We start from the raw sequence: 17105 nt of genomic DNA on the forward strand, positions 1-17105 counted from the left end.
AGATAAAAGCGATAATTTATTATTTAGAACAAATGTGGCTCCCGGAAAGTTAACACGGTAACTTCCACTTCGATAAATGCCGAAGCGCAGAGTGAAAAGGTCACGTCGACAGAGCCGTTTGATTCTTCCAGATCAATGGCTCTCCCAGGTGATCGCGGTGACGGAGGTTTTTTCGTACTGGTGCACACAGTCCAGTTAGTCACAACTCGCTGCCCGTAGCCATGCCACCCATTTTCCTGAAAATAATACTGTAGTAACATGCGCTCGATCTTATTTATGCCATCCAAGAGCTCGCCTTTCTGTGGCTAGCATTGCCAGCAAAGTTCTGAGCCGAACTGCTAATACCAGAGAAAACTCCACCGGTTCAATCCATACCCTTATCAATAAAAACACATCAATACATTTCATGAAACCGATCGATATAGAATATCAGCCGAGGGGCAAATAAAAGTAGCCCTAAGGTAATATTTCTATACAACAATATCAAAAATAAACCCTTAATTAAATTAAAGGCTGATGAATTTTGTTAAATTGAGGATGGACGTAGATGTAAATGAGAGATGAATTGTGGAAAAATACGATGTAAAAATTTAGAGTTTGGCGATGCTATAGAGTAAAAGAGGTGAGTTGACCTGTGGAAACAGTGTGGAATACATGGGTAGAAGGAAAGGGTGGAGAATAATATCAGATGGCCATGAAAGGAAAGAAAAAACGAGATAAAGCAAGTACTCTGAACGAATACCAATGGAAGAAGAGAGCATTAGGTTAAATTAGAATGAGGATAGGAGCTTTCAAGAATAAAGATCGCAATGTGTCTCCATATGTTTAAAACATAACCAAAGCTCAAGTAGCATAAATTCTATTATTTCTCATAAGATCAAGAGTCAATGTCACAGCAATTTGTGAAACTCTCCCTCATTTTTTTGCGCGAAAGGAAGCGATCTTAAAATTTTTTCAAGAGACGTGGTTGTTGCGTAATACGCACATCTCGATCTCACGTCACGACCAACAGAGTGCATTGCATGGTCACACATAAGTTACAAAACTGCGTCCTGAACAAGATTACAGGGCAACCAGGTGCTGCTTGACGAATGAACGTACTACTTTAAGAATTGTACATATGATACCATATAAATGAAAATGCAATATGTAATAATTGGCGTGGGACAAATGGGATAATAATCGCTAAAACAGGTTATCAATCTGATGAATGCAGCATATCTTCAAACTATCGTGTTCCCTGCCCATTTCTTCATGTCCTCATTGCTCCGCACACCAATTATTGTTCACCAATTGCTTCCCTTAGTCCTTCCTTTGGCCTTCCTCTGGGATTCTGCTTCCCCAAGGTTCCCCCTTCAATTGTGGTCTTCGGACAAAATGATGCAACGGAAACATTTTTACCAACGCTCTCACGCGTATGGTTTCACTGAGGGCGAGAAAATTGCGTCATACTGATTGGGGTCACGTGGGAACGTAGTTGACAAAATTAGACCCACACTAATCCCAATTCCCACTAAAATTGATTATAATTTTTTAATGAAAACTAGATAGCCGAGACCATATACTTGACTGGCATTAGGTTTGTAAAGGGGGGGAGGAAGGTAAAACGAAGTTACAAGTAAGGGGAAAGATATGGAACGAACATTAGGTCACTTGGATGTGTTTGGGAAACAGTGGCCCACGTATACCTCAATCACACACAAAAAAGGCAAAGTTACTATTAAAAATAAAACCAACTTACAACCACTCGGTCACTAGGGGGTGATAAGGAATAACATTCACTCTCGTGAAACGCATTCACACACACAGACACTCAGGGTTTACATGGAATCCTCCTATGCCAGTGACCCGTCAATCACACAGATGAATGCAAAATTATAACACGGGAACCAGGTGTTTCAATTTTCAGCCAATCTAGCCTACGGTCTCAGCTATCTAGATTTCATTGCTTCACGACCGTAGGTACGTTCATTATTTTTAATATAATTTTGAAATTATAACTGAGCACTAATAATACAATTAGTTTAACTCAAAATTTTACCATTTTTATTGTTGCATTTTTAGCGCATTTGTCATGATGAGATTTTAATTTAGTATCTGTAAAGTTTTCGAAACCCAAGTTGTTTTTATTTCAAGCAAAGATTCATTGATCTGACCATATTCCGGGTATCTGCCAGTAGTATTTTAGTATATCCTGGCACTCATCCTGGTTTTCGTCCTCGAGAGGATATAATACGGTGCATTTGCACTCCTAATGTCATCTGCAACACTTTATTGAATGAAACCTCCCATGGCATCGTTGATTTCAATCTGTATTTTATGGGTTATTTGGTTAATATTTATGCGACATAAGAATAAACTACAAATGTTTTATCTCCTTATAAAATGCATTAAGAAACTTTCACGAAAAGAAGTTCAATGGACCCCGCTGGAAATTAGTTCATTTACCTCTACAACTTAACGGTTCATTTTACGTATTTAATGTAATGTAGATGCTATTCCAACACATTTTCATTAACCATAGTCGAAACAGATGCACGAATAAACACTTATCTCCGTCTCTCTCTCTCTCTCTCTCTCTCTCTCTCTCTCTCTCTCTCTCTCTCTCTCTCTTAATACATTGCTGTGGCTTGAATATGGGCATTACTTTAACTTACATGTTTGGAAACCCATGGTTAAAGTGGAGCATTCTTCTAATTACGGAAATCATTGTCTGTGCTAAATTCAGTTCCAAAAGTGGCTTCCCTCTCCAAGAGACCAAGATTGAATCCCAGGGGTGCTATGATTTTTCAGTGGTATCGCGATCCCTGATTGAGGGGCAATGTGTAGAACACTTCGAGTGAAGTACGCTGTTCGTCGCATTGGACGTTAAGCTGTGGACCCCTTGGCACCTATCTTGGCACTCTTCATTAAGATTTAGCAAATGCCGACGCCGAGATTCTCTCTACCCTTCCTTCTTTTCCTGACCCCGGCAAAAATATTCGCATATTCATAATGGCGCAGATGACCTCCGCTATCGATCGCCTCTCCCAATAACTACTACTACTACCACTTGGGGTCATCATCCAAAGAATGAAGAAGGGGGCTTATTCTAATTGGGCTTGGAAAAAAATGTCGAAATTTTTCGCACGATTATCAGGATTGCCCGCGAATATTGAAATTTTCCCACGATTTTTGCGAATAGTTTTCACTTTTTCGTCTAATCCACGTAAAAAAACGATGCATTTAAAACAAATTTAAAAGAATGCCGTCGGAATTGTCAGTAAAAGTTGTAAAAGAATCGTCGTACGGATTAAAAAATAATTTCAATGTTAAGAAAACGCAATAAATCGTGGGTAAATAAAAAAACGCCATAAAATCGTGAAATATATGGAATTCAAAATATCTTACCGATGCGTGAGAGGACTAGCATCCGTCAGACGCAAGCACGCACACTTTCTCCTTTCTTACCGGAGGCGGTGAGCAAGCCGTTAAGAAGCCCCCTTCAGCTGGGTTAAGACGACTCTCTCGAAGTGGTGGGTGAGCAGCGGGCACACATTGGGTCAGTCGACAGACGGACACAAGCACCTGGATTCACCCGAGAAAACACCGCGATGAAAGCAAGCTAAAGTCAAATGTGCCTCGGCCTATCGCCTGGACACTGAAGCACGTAGCGCCGGCTAACTCATACACGCGCCATTCGGGAGAGTATTTTGAGGGGAGGTTTAGAAGGGGAGAGTACTTACATTGCAAATAGTTGCTCTACATTTGAAAGAGATTTTCGTGAAGGAAGAGTTAAAATTGGAAGTCGTAAACTAGAGCAGGTTGAGAAGCTTATCTATCTTGGAAAGTTTTTGGCAAGGATAGGTAAAATAGAAGGACCAGTAGAAAAAGACTTGCGTCACATAAGGAAGCTTTGATAGGGAGATAGGGGGTCAAGTCAAGTACGTTGAGTGATGGCACTGCGAATAGATGGGCAAAAACTTTGATTTGAAATGTAGTTCTACAGGGCGAGGATATGTGACCTTTGATTGATGGCTTGTTATATTGAAGGCTTCTGACATGTGGGTGTGGAGAGGGGTGGAGAAGGGACAATGGACCGAAAGGAAAACAAATAAAGTACGTGCACTGTGTATGCTAGGGGAGGAAAGAGAGCTGTTGAGAGAAATCCAAGGAAGACAATAAAAGTGAATGCGGGGCATTTTGAATGGCGGCTAAATGTTTAAGCCTGTTAGAGGGGGAACTTTAGCCAAGCATGGATAGGTCGACAGAGGTCTTTATTTGGGCGAAATTGTGACCAAATGGCCCCTTCTTCCATATATGTATATATGGATATATGTACATCCATATACTTAATTTATACATATGCATATATAAATTAAGTATACGCCTAAACATACACACATACGCAAAGCAAACTACAGTGAAGAAAGAAAACAATAAACGAGGGAAAGCCTAAGCAAAGAATGAGGTTTGAGAGAAAAGCTAGAGAGAGCGTGGCGTTGCTCACCTAGTAAAAACCCACTCAGGAAAACACCCATGAGCAATTGAAGAAATCTGTTGCAAAACTCTTAGTTTAATTATTACATATGCTGTGTGGAGTAAAGGTTGCTTCATTATGGGTATTAATTCTTCAGCAGGAGAGAGGAGTATTAATAATATTAAGGAAAGGTATTCCTTACTCCAAATTATCAAAAAGCTATTTTATGTACCAAAAAATTAGCATGTAGGATGGGACCTGAATAACACGAGTTAAGGCTTAAACAACCATATACAAGTAAAAGGAAGTGAATGGAATGCAGTAATGAGTATATAAACTGAAATGGGAATTTCTGTTACGTGAAAATAATCCATAACCTCATCATCATCATCATTGGTCGTTCAATCCTAAGATTAGTTGATTTCAGCCCTCCATCCTACCCTATCAGATGCTAATTGTCTTACTTCCTGGAATTTTTTGCAATGTACTTTCTTCTTTATTTGCCCCATGCATTTATCCCTTGACCTTCCTCCCGGGACTATTTCCTCTAATTTTCCCTCTATTATATTCTTCACAAATCCATTTTGCCTCAGGGTGTGGCCAATCCATATGGTTCTTCTTTTGTTTATGGTGTTCCACAAGGTCCGATCTTTGTCTATTCTTCTGTATACTTCTTCATTTCTCATTTTATCCGTCCATTTGATTTTAAGTACCCTCCTCCAGCACCAGGTTTCCAAGGCTACTAGTCTTTTCTAATCTACTTTTCCAATGGTCCACGCTTCTGATCCATAGAGTACCACGCTCCATATGAATGTTTTCACGTGTTGTTTCCTTGTCTGTTGTTCTATCCTCTATGAACACAGTATTCGTCTTTCCATTTTGAATGCTCTCTTAGCTTGAGCTATTCTTCACTTGCATAAACTCATGCATAATGCATAAACCTCATGCATTGAAAGGCAAAACATGCAGGAACTATTATCTCATTTTCATGGTTATAGATAGCATATTTTGGAATCTTGTAGACTTGATTCCATCCACCCGCATTGATAGAATAAGCCCTAAATTTCAAATAATATGGCAAAAGAAAAATTACTAAACGAAACCCACTGAAGTTAAAACCAAGCTAATTTAGTGAATTTTTAATATATTAAACCAAAACAAGTTGTTTCAGATGAATCAATTAAGATAATTTATACTAAGGTATGGGTAAGGAATTTTGAAAAAGACTCAAATGTTTTATACATCTCTTCTTCATTTCAGAGGCCCTAGAGAGTTTGCAAGAGTCGTCTCCAGCAGCCTTGAAGAGGAGAGAACGTCGGGCGATTGACTTCTCCAGTGATGAGAAAACTATTGCAGGGGTAAACTTAATGCATGAAAAGATAGAAAACAATTTCCAGTTGTGCATATTTATTTACAAAAACTTATACAAACTCATTTATGGAAAAGTGATTTATAAATTATGATCTCTAAAATAATGCTGCTCTCAAAACATGAGTATAAAATAATGCAAAAATTTTATAAATATAAACATTGTCACCTATTTTATATTTTGTAAATTAACTTACAGATTCTAATTCATGTTAATCACCTAAATAATCAATAAATTAATAACTTATCAGGTAGTTAATGAACCAAAATTTAATTTTTTTCAAATACTATGTGTAGAAATTATTCATCGATAATTTAAGTTTTTTAAATTTCTATGCACTATTAAATCTGTGTTACAAGATGTAAAAAATCAATTGTGAATAGGTATTTGGGAGTTTTTTTCACCAATCCAAGCCGAAAGGCAAGCTTTGGAAATGTCATCAATTTATTTTCATCAGTATGAAAACTAGCTTAGACACACTATAAAAATATGCCTAGACAAATGCATTTAAGCACATTTAAAACAAGTTTCAAAGACATACTAACTATTTTGTGTATAGTTCTGATGTGAATGTAACCCTAATGTCATGCCTAAGCTTATTCTTTTACTATACCTGGAGTAGCATCTACTTAACTCATATTTCCATATCTATTTGATTCTGAAAAAATTTTTGATGTAAGATTAAAACTAATACAGCTTTTTTTCTTTTCTGCAGTGCCTCCTACAGTGTGTGTACAGGAAAGTTGGAGCAGTAAGTATCATATTTTAGCCAAAAGTTTTCTGCAATTAATACAAGTATTAGACACCTAATTTTCTGCAATGCTATATTTTATTTTTCAAGTGGTCCATTGATGGGTTTCCTTATAATTTGTATGAATTATATCACTGTATACTTTTGATATTTAATCATTATGAAGGCATTTGGGATTTAGGAACGTCATTAGTTGGCTCTATTGCACTCATCCAAATATTTTGCTTTTTTATAATTATTTTAGTGACTTAATAAAAATAATTTACCATTAAAATTTTTCCAAATATTCATGATAAAAAAACTGCACACTAATTCCACTTCTTATCACAATGCTTTATTCTAGAGCAAATTTGAAATGCATAGTCTGGGCAAAATTGATAATTTCAAAACTTCTTCTTTTGGTTTCATTCTTATTAAGGATTTAAAAACACCATTGCCAGTTCATCTTTGTTTGTTCCTCCATTATTCCAGATAATTCTTCTTAGACCTCTACTCCACTCCCCTTCTATTTTGTCATGCATGATTTTCCTAAGTAATGGGTATTTTATGCCTCTTGTTAATGTGACTAAAATAATGAAGCTTCCTGATTTATATAGCTCTAATTTTTAATTTGTTCATCAAAATTTTTCTGTAAAGCTTATCCCCAAATTAATCTTACATACTCATTCAAACATATAAATATTGCACTTCCCCCGGTAATATTTTACTAAAGTATCTATTTTCATATTTGTATGGTTGTTAGGCCAATTCCTCTTAGTACTGTCATATTCTTGTTATTCTCTCAACAGCACACATACAGTGCATATTGTCCAACACCCCAACTACTGATTTTTATATATTATCTGAAAATGATTTATTCTTAATGATATTTGTCTATCACTTTGAAGAAATACGATGTACTTGTAGGATGGTGTAAGTACCTGTAGATGTGACAGAGGGACCACAGTTTTATACTTATTGTTCATTAGCTCTTCTTTTTGTGATCCTTTATATCACTTGGTTTTTGTGAATCATATATTTTTCCACAAATAATTTGTGTTAGATATCCTTTTGAGACAAGATAGACTGAAGGAAATATCTAAAATTACATGGTAATGCATTCATATGAATAAGTTAACTACATGAAAAAAATTGCTACCTACATTTCTGCACTGGGTCTGGCCAGCCTTACTTGGTGCAAACACTCAAAGAAATGTCCTCTGTGAAGAGATGTCTCAACTGAACAGTGCATACCCTCAGTAGGAATTGGGATTGATATGGCATAAGATGTCCCTGAAACAGTAATCTACAGGCCTCTATTTTAAGGAGTAATTCAACCAAAAAATTGTGGTGAGTCCATTGGACCCATGGTTGACCATCCAAGTATCCATGAAATTTCATCAATTATATATCTAATTTCTTCAATGCTTTGTAGAGTATTCTAAATACCAGAAATAAAATTTTCATATTGATTTTAGACACATTTATAAACTGGTTGGAATTCTTTTCAACAATTGAAAATTAATTTTTGTTTCTTCCTATATAATATTAAAATTGGAAATAAGTATGCAATGATAATGAGTAGAAATGTTGACTTTGATTAACTTAGGAGTAGATATTTGCATAAAAAATATTCATATAAAAATACATATTTTCTCATTGTTTATTCATGTAAAAAATGTGATTGGAAGCATGGGAAGACTTGGATATAGGAATGAAATTAAGTGGGAAATTCATAAAATTAGTTAGCTTTGTAGGTGATCAGACCTTATTTAGGTAGTCATACAAGGGGTTTCAACCATTGCTGATAGAAAATTACAGAACCAGTGTAATAGGTATGGGATGAGGATCAACATAAGCAAAATAAGTTAATGAGGTTTTCAAGATAGAGGAAGGCTAGGTTAATCATTAAAATATGAGGGCAAAAATTAGAGCAGGTAGAACAGCATTTAGACCAAAACGGTCTATTCTGATAGTGTTTTCGATCACAAGGGTCAAAGTAGCAGGGGTGTGAGAGGAATATTATGCTTGCGTCAGGCAAAGAAGCTTTTACTTCGTGGAGTGGGATCATGACAAGGATGTTGAGGAAGTTGCAAGAAAAAGTTTTGTAAAAACTTTGATATATGAGTATTTTTTTTTAAGTATGGAAACATAGTCATTGGAGGAAGATGAAAGGCATATATTGGAGCCTTTTGAGTCATGGGTGTGGAATAGGATGGAAAGGTAAAACAGATGGAAAGGAACATAAACCAAGAAGTGGGCATGGCAAGCAGAGGAGGGAGGATTATTGAGTGAAATCCAAAGAAGGCAGGTAAGGTTGATGGAGGGTATTTTGAATGGCAATGGGATGTTGGAGACTGTAATAAAGTATAGAATGTTAGGCAAGTGAGTTACAGAGAGGAGAAGGATAAGATATATAACGGTGGAACTAAATGAAGAGAGATAGTAATTATTTGGAGTTGAAGGAAAGTGTACTGCAGTGTGGGGTTACAGGTTGTGTATGTATCATTATAAATCTAATAAATATATACTGAGCAATATGTATCCATCCAAAACCTGCCGTAAATGTTAGACAACCAATAACTAACAATAATATGATTTCAAAGTTTATACCTTAAGGTGAGATAAAGGGGAAGAAAGCATCAATGTTCTCTAGAGGTAATGAGTAAAATGTGTAAATATCAAGGTAATTCTTCAAAATATAAACATTATATTGGTTTAAATTAATTTTGTGTAAATTATTTACTCGGATGAAAACTTTTTAACCAAATTCATATTTTTTACAGGCAGATGCATCTGGGTTCCCTGACCCTGAAGGCCTTGTGAAATTCTACGTAGATGGCGTGGAGGACCGTGGATACCTTGGGGCAACTAAAATTGCTGTTCACCTTTGCACCCGACAAGCAAGCCTCAAGCGCTCCTTTACAGTCTCAGGAGAGGATGATGAGAAAACTGACAGACAGCGCAGGAGACTGGATGCTGCAGTTATATCGGCAGCTGGGATTAGACAGCCAATTCCTCAAGATCAGGCGGAAGGTTAATCAAAAATTTTTTTAACCTTAGCTCTTTGCAGTTAATTTTTGCTGAATTAATCTGGGCTTACAGTGAAACAATGACAAGTTCCTAAAGATTAGTTTCTCATAGTTACTGAAGCAAGTTTACTCACTGGATATACTTGTTGTCTTGTTAAATAACATTCATAATCTTTACACTGAGCATTTTCAGATGCTGACACACTAGTAGATTTTAGTGTCATTTGTAATTCTTCCTTTAAATTTTAATAGCATTCTTTTAGCTGCTAGTAAAGAAATCATGTATGTAAATATAAATAGATCATTCCAAATTAACTTATTTATTTAGTCAAACAAATAAAAAAAGTACACTTACCACAGCCGGAGCTGCACTTTTGCAATCACACACACACATAAGCCCTAGGTGGTGTAAGAAAACCCAATTAAGTGGAAATTGACCCCATGACCTCTGGAATAGTAGATGAGGCCATCATCCAGCCGCCACCATGGCTGAAAATTATAGTAATGCTTCTTAATAAACAAGCAACTGTGACAAACAGAAAACAAAATTCTAGGTAGAGGAAAATCTACTTCATTAAATGAAGAATACAGTGTATCTTTCCACTATTCTTTATTTACGTACAACTAGTTTCAATGCTTAAGCGTCATCATTAGGTACACTTAAGCGTTGAAAATAGTTGTACTTAAATAAAGAACAGTGGAAAGATTCATTGTGTTCTTCATTTAATGAACATGAACTTCCACAAAGTTGAGCCGGAAACAATTGAATACTGAAAATCTACTTAATGGCATCAAACTGTTGACCTAAAGATTAATAGGCAGGAGTAAGATCCAAGTTCAAATGGGCAGATAAAATGAAAATTTGAAAAATGTACAAGGGAGGAAAAAGCTTATGATGTTGCTATATGGAAGGAGAGGAGCAGTTAGTTTTAGTTTATCTAAAGACCGAAGGGTTTTAATGGGAATATAAATTATGGTAAATAGGAGGCAAGGCTCCATGATGAGAGGCAAGGGAAAAGTTCATTTCCTTAATTAAGAAGGGTATGAACCAGGGGAGCATTCAAAAGGCAAAAGAATTAATTGGTAATTTAGAGTTGAGTCTTAAGCCATGAAAATTTAGCATTGATTGATAATGATGACTGAAAAAAAGTAAAGGAACAAAACTTAATTTTTTAAAACATATGTTCACTTTAAAATGGTACTGTGCTCATAAGGATCTTATAAGTGCAGTGCCTTTGTGGTAGTCGGTATCTTATAAGGAAGTGAGTTTTAATCTCATATCCTATTCACCTCAGTTGTATCATGACTGACTGACTCTCTTTGAGTGATTTTGATGACTTCATTGTTTTGCCATCTCATGTTGAAAGGCTCTGGTTTTTTTCAGAAATTACCTGGGATGATCTAGGAAAAATAATGTGTTAATCAGAAACTTCACTGCTTCATAGAGAGCAATGTATTGCTGTTGTATTGAGTCCAGATTCCACCCTAAAATTATTTTATGGAATGCTGTGACTCATTCAGCCTCAGGGTAATGTTCATTAGAATAATTTACTCAAAATTTCAATTTAGGAACCACAAAATTATTAAGATACCTAAACATTGAACTATTAAAATATCACAACCCTTGAGGTACTTCACAGTGCCAACAAATAGTTTAGAAAAAATATAACTTGCCTATAAATATCAAACTACATGAATCATATAAGGGAAATAGGATTAAAGGGTTAATAAGAGTCACTTTACTTTTATCTATTTATGCAACATATTTCTATATTTTGATTATTTGCTTATTCCCTGACTATTTCCATTCTTGATTGGCAAAAAAATTGATATTACATTAGCGATCCTGTCAAATAAGATATTTAAATATGTCACCTAGGCTAAAACATATCTGTATTATTTACTATGAAGAATATGCAATGATAGCACTCTTTGTGTAAATTTGGTACATGTCAACAATGATCATAGCACTATGATCCATTACCAACTCTCCTTTCTCAAAATTCATTATCAAAGTTTTGATGAAAATCAGTTTTGCTGAAAATTTTAGCACTGGCTGGCTCTAAATCAATAAACTGGCCTCTGGCAAAAATATTTATGCATTTATCTCTGGGTATCCACAAGAACACTACTAATTAATCACCATTAATCATAAAATATTTTCTCAATTATAGGTCTTGGAGCTCAAGCCTGTGAAGAAGCATTTAATGTCTTCCAGTGTGTTACCGAGAGACTTGCTGCTGTAAGTTATTCAATATGGAAGAGTCTTAAAATCTATTCTTTTAGCATGCCCAAAAAATCAAACATAAACATGAAATATAAAATATTATAATGGTTACATGAAGTGATAATGAAGAATTAATTTAAATTTGAGCAGAATAACTTCTGAAGGATAGTGTGGTAGTTAAGTTTGTGCGGACCACTCACCTGATGACTATGTAGGGTCCTGGGTACTATTCCAGGGTATGCCTCTGAGCACAACTGAGTGAAGTCCAAAAGCTTAGTTATTTTCTTAGTACCTACCAGAGCTTTCATTGGAACAGTGGGTGGCAAAGGGGATGGAAATTTTATTCCACAGATTCTTTGGAGAACTGGGATAAATTACCCCACATGAGTTTGAAATGAAAATACGAAGGGGTAAGGAAAATGTTGGTGGTTGGTGGGGGAGACCTAAGCAGTACAAACTCTAATTGTTCCATTTTACAATGAACCCATGGCATTAAAATGCTATGGGACTTTTCATAGGACTTGAAGTGTACTCTACTCTAGCTGGCAAAGGCAACCATAAAATTAAATACTGTGGCATATGGTCTAATGCAAGTGGAATACTTCATTTACTTAGGCAGCAGCATAACACGGGATGGAAGAAGTTAGACCGACATCAAGCAAAGAATAGCCCAAGCTAAGAATGCATTGATGAAGAAGAGGCAATTACTATGTTCAAAGAACCTATGGCTGAAAACAAGGTAGCAATTCGCCAAGACTTTCATGCCGAGCATGCTCTTTATGGTTCTGAGACTTGGAACATTAGAGAAGTGGACCAGAGAAGAATAGAAGCCTTTGAAACATGGTGCTGGAGGAGAATGCTGAATATTAAATGGACAAAAAAGTAAGGAATGAGGAATTATATTGAAGAGCAGAAGAGGATAGGAGCATATGGAGAACTCTACGGCGAAGAAGAAATAGATGGATTGGACACACTTTGAGGTACAATGTAGTGATGAGGAGTATAATAGAAGGAAAAATAGAAGGGAAGATTCCACAAGGAAGAACAAGAAACATATGCAAAGAAAAAATTAAGAAGGAAGTAAAACAGAGACGGTATCAAGGATTAAGAGAATTTACATTAAATAGAGTAGAATGGAGGGCTGCAGTTAACCAATCCTAGGATTGAAATACTGATGATGGTCTAATGAGAAATTGTTAAGAATCTAATGACTGCAAAATATTAGCTATCATAACTAAGAAGATTTTAACTAAGAAGGCGCATGGTAGAAAGTCACCTATCAAGTGATGAAAAACCTCAAATAAATGCAGTGACTCCACCAGGTTGTAGATGATGGATTGGCCTTCAGATTTATACATAGAATAGATTGGATATATAAAGATGGAATCAATGAAATACTAGTTATTTACAATAAGCAATCTTGGGGGATTAAGAAGAGTAGGTAAGATGGACCTCAAATTTTACAAAATCCAGTGATGGTACCATAAGTTGGCTATTATCTTCAGACAATAACCTTTAGGTGAGGGGAGCAACTCTCTACTTAAGGCAAGTTAAGGTGGAGTCATCAGTTGTTAGCATAAAGACACTCATTTCAGCATAATACATTCAACTCCAGAAACATCAGATCCTCAATTCTGCCACCAACATTATCATGCAGGCATCATTTTCATTCATCATATCATTTTTCAATTTAATTGTCAATCAATTTTCTTGATATATAATAGTCCCCTACCCTAGTTATATCTCTTAATGGGGTCAAATTGTTGAAACATGAGATCAATTGATTACAGATGACTGGACATGGCTACTGCAAAATCAAAAGTTGCAGAGTAAACTGCTAGGCTGGTCAAAAATGTAACAAAAAACCATAAATAAATGATTAAATTCTGGCCTTAGAAGAAGAGAGAGAACAAGAATTGAAGAATGAGAATATTTTACTTAAGGTTTTTAATAAAATCAGCCACAAGAAAAGATAGAGCAGAATGGATTTAGAATGTTCTGTAAGAATGTGCAACATAGCATGTGACAAGGAAAAAAATTAAATGGCTAAGCAAGATATGAAACATCATTTCATTGAATAGAATACAAATTTCAAAATCATTCAGCATGACCAAAAACCAACAAGCCATCAAATTGAATGTTGGTTTAATAGTTATGAGTTGATGGAATTCATAATGAGGAAAAGTAGCCAGGTCCTTTCCTGGTGGCGAATTCAGTATCTCAGAAAGCCTTGATGGCTGAAAAATCATATAACTTGTGTGAAGCCAGGAGGACCCAGAATCAAACCGGGACAGTAATTCAGCACTGGACAGCAGTTCAACTGGACTACCATGCCCTTATGAAGGTTATACAAATGTTAATTTCTATTAAAAGATGAAACAAATAGAAGAGAAGAGTATTTTAGATCAGCTGTATGATGGCAAAGAAATCCATACCACAATACTTGAAGAGGAAAGTTTGGTTGATAGAATTCTGCAGAAATATTTTAATGTAGCTCTGGAAACAACCTAATATGTGATATTATGAGTAGAGAAATCTAAAGAAAACACGAAATTAATCTTCATTGAACAAGCAGAGTAAAAAGAAAAGAAATTTGAAAACTTTTAGCATAGACCACTACCCCATGTAATTACAATGAAAAGTACAATTTATCAAATATGAAGAGAATTGAAAACTGCACCAAATTTAAAGAAATAGAAGAAAAACAGAAATTAGCCTGGCTATCGGACTTATCAATGAGAAAAATATGAAAAGGATCAGTTGATCTTTATTAAAACTGGTGGGAGGTGGTCCATGAAACTGGGCAAAGCTTTTGAAAATGCTGGTAGGAAGAAAAAACCCGAAAAGAAATTGGAATGATGCATGATCAAAATAAGACTGATGTTTGACCTGTAAAGAGAGCAGCTAGTTAGGATTACATGTAGTGAAAGCTAAGAAACTAAGATAATGCTGAGGTAGAGTTGTTCAATACTACTTTTGATTTTTTTTGTGTGCATTAAGATGGTAAACAATGACATCGAGGTAAAGATAAAATTTGTGAAGGATGAATGGGGAGAGAATAAGTATTATGATGGTACAGTCATATTAGCAGTGAAGAAAGTTCTGATGAGGATATGATTCTACATGAGAATGAATTGAAATACATATGCAGTTGAACCTGTTAGTTAGATATTTTCAAATGTTAAGACTTGCTTGAAGACTTTTAGTAAATTAGCCATTTAGGTAGTAGCTCACCAGCAGTGGAAAAAGCAAGGGGAAACAATAAAATGGTATCTTTGAAGAAGGTTTTTTATCAGAATAGACAGCTTCTTTCAGCTAGTTTAAGAAATATACCATCCTGAGAATAAGTAACCTCTGCATAGGAAGATTTATATGGATTTACATTTCAGTAGCTGTGAGATATAGGTAGTGACAGAGGATGCAAGAATGCATGGTAAAAGAAAAAGTAGTGTGGTGCTGCAGCTGAATGAAATGGTCAGACCAAATAACAATTGAAGAAGGACATCATAGAGTAGTTGGAGAGAAGAGCCATTGGAAGGGACTTAGAAGAAATATTTGGGAACTAGTTGGTTACATTTCAAGAGTAAATATTTTCTTATTACTAAAAGCCAACCATTGTAACCATAGTGCCTAGAATATGACAGGTGCATTAAAGTATTCAACTCACAACTGAAATTAACCTATTACTCGTCGTTTTAAATGTGACAAATATGATTTACTCAAAGACTTTAGTGCATGATTAAATTGGGCTGCTTAATTTCATTTGGCATTAAATTCATCTAATATTTAAAAGATGCATTATTTTGAAAAAACAAAATCAATTCAATGCTACAAATATACATTTTTGGAATAAAATTGATGAATAAGGATAGAAAATGAAATGGCTATTTGGAATATAATGAAATGAACTAAATTTTCTCCTTTACAGTACTGTGAAAGCTGAGATTGCTGTACTAATCAGCTGTGGAAGAAGTCACATTTCATCTTCAGTAGTTATGTTGAACTCAAGTTTTATCTGAATCAATCTGGTGCATTATGGAGTGCATTTTCTCAATATGAACAAAGTATTGCAGACTCCTTATGTTTTAATGTAGCTACCGCATCCTTTGATCATATGAATTTTGTAGGACACATTTTATAGTGTCACCTAGCTTCATTATTTAAGCATAAAAATCCTATGGAAGAAACTGTTTTTATTTTATATGAGATAGTATTTTTTAATAAATGCATCTTTATTTTTGATGTCTTGGTACATTTTTTGAAAGAGTATGTCAATTTAATTCACAACCCAGAATTAGGATAGCTCTTCAGTGAAAGAAAATGCCTGCTTTCCTACCTTTGGTAATAGTCTCTGTGTTCAACAGTAATACCCGTGGGCATCGCAGCTGAGTTGCAATCCTGATATACCCCAAAGGCCCCAAAAATGAAACACTTGAGCATGCTCATCAAAGAAGAACGCAATTTCAAGGACTTCTCAGTTGACAAATAAGATAATTTCTTAAAATGTTATGGTATCAAAAAAATTGCAATATTAAACAAAACATCCAATGCTTTGCCATGAACAAAGGATGTCTAATGTCAATAAAGTCATGAGAATGAATGAAGATTCCGAATGAATACTCTTAAGAACATTTTTTCTGGCAATTCCAAAAAAAATAGTCACATTTGCTAAATGCGCAAAATATTTCTGGACTTCACTTTATCTTGAACATATCTCAGCCATGGTCAAACATCACTAAATTTATGAACAATTTTTGGACTTAAACTATTGGGGGTACAATATGTAAGGGGGCCCATCCTGAAAAGGGGAATTAAAGAACCTATTTGTTAATGGTATCTATTTTCACATTGGAAACCTATTCGCAATATTCCACAATGGATAGTGTGTCATGTCTATATCATGCCTGAGTATATAGCTGTTGATAGAAGTCACCTCTCTTTATCTTGAGAATCAGTTGATCAGTTAATTCCATCTCAGCATGATGTGACAACCATATCATGAGAGCTTACTTATTGCAAGTTATTTGAGCATCCTATACTGATCATGGTGATTTCCACAATATTCCACCAAAATGTAACTCCTAGGAAATCATTTTTACCATTTTTGAAGAACTTTAATGGCTATGAATGTCAGTTTTTTGCCTCTCTGTTTCATATTGTGTGGATTTTACTTTGTGTTCACATTAATATGGCCATTACCATTTGCTATTAAAAAATATCAAGAGTGAATATTGGAAATTTTGACCTAAGTAAAATAATGAGTATGAAATAAAATTTTAAGCATTTAT

General features: G+C 35.2%; 1 protein-coding gene across 1 annotated transcript in view; it reads left to right on the forward strand.

The window, feature by feature from the left end:
- Positions 1–16059, forward strand: part of Obp73a (Odorant-binding protein 73a) — a 46045-nt gene extending 29986 nt beyond the window's left edge. Inside the window, exons 3-7 of the mRNA XM_071599205.1 lie at positions 5720–5817; positions 6544–6579; positions 9345–9594; positions 11765–11832; positions 15746–16059. Coding sequence (XP_071455306.1) covers positions 5720–5817; positions 6544–6579; positions 9345–9594; positions 11765–11832; positions 15746–15760 — 467 coding nt within the window. The 3' untranslated portion in view covers positions 15761–16059. The remainder of the gene's footprint in view (positions 1–5719; positions 5818–6543; positions 6580–9344; positions 9595–11764; positions 11833–15745) is intronic.
- The last annotated feature ends 1046 nt before the right edge of the window (positions 16060–17105 follow it).

Source organism: Hetaerina americana, unplaced genomic scaffold (genome assembly GCF_022747635.1).
Source record: "Hetaerina americana unplaced genomic scaffold, ioHetAmer1.1.p SCAF_11, whole genome shotgun sequence".
NCBI lineage: Eukaryota > Metazoa > Arthropoda > Insecta > Odonata > Calopterygidae > Hetaerina > Hetaerina americana.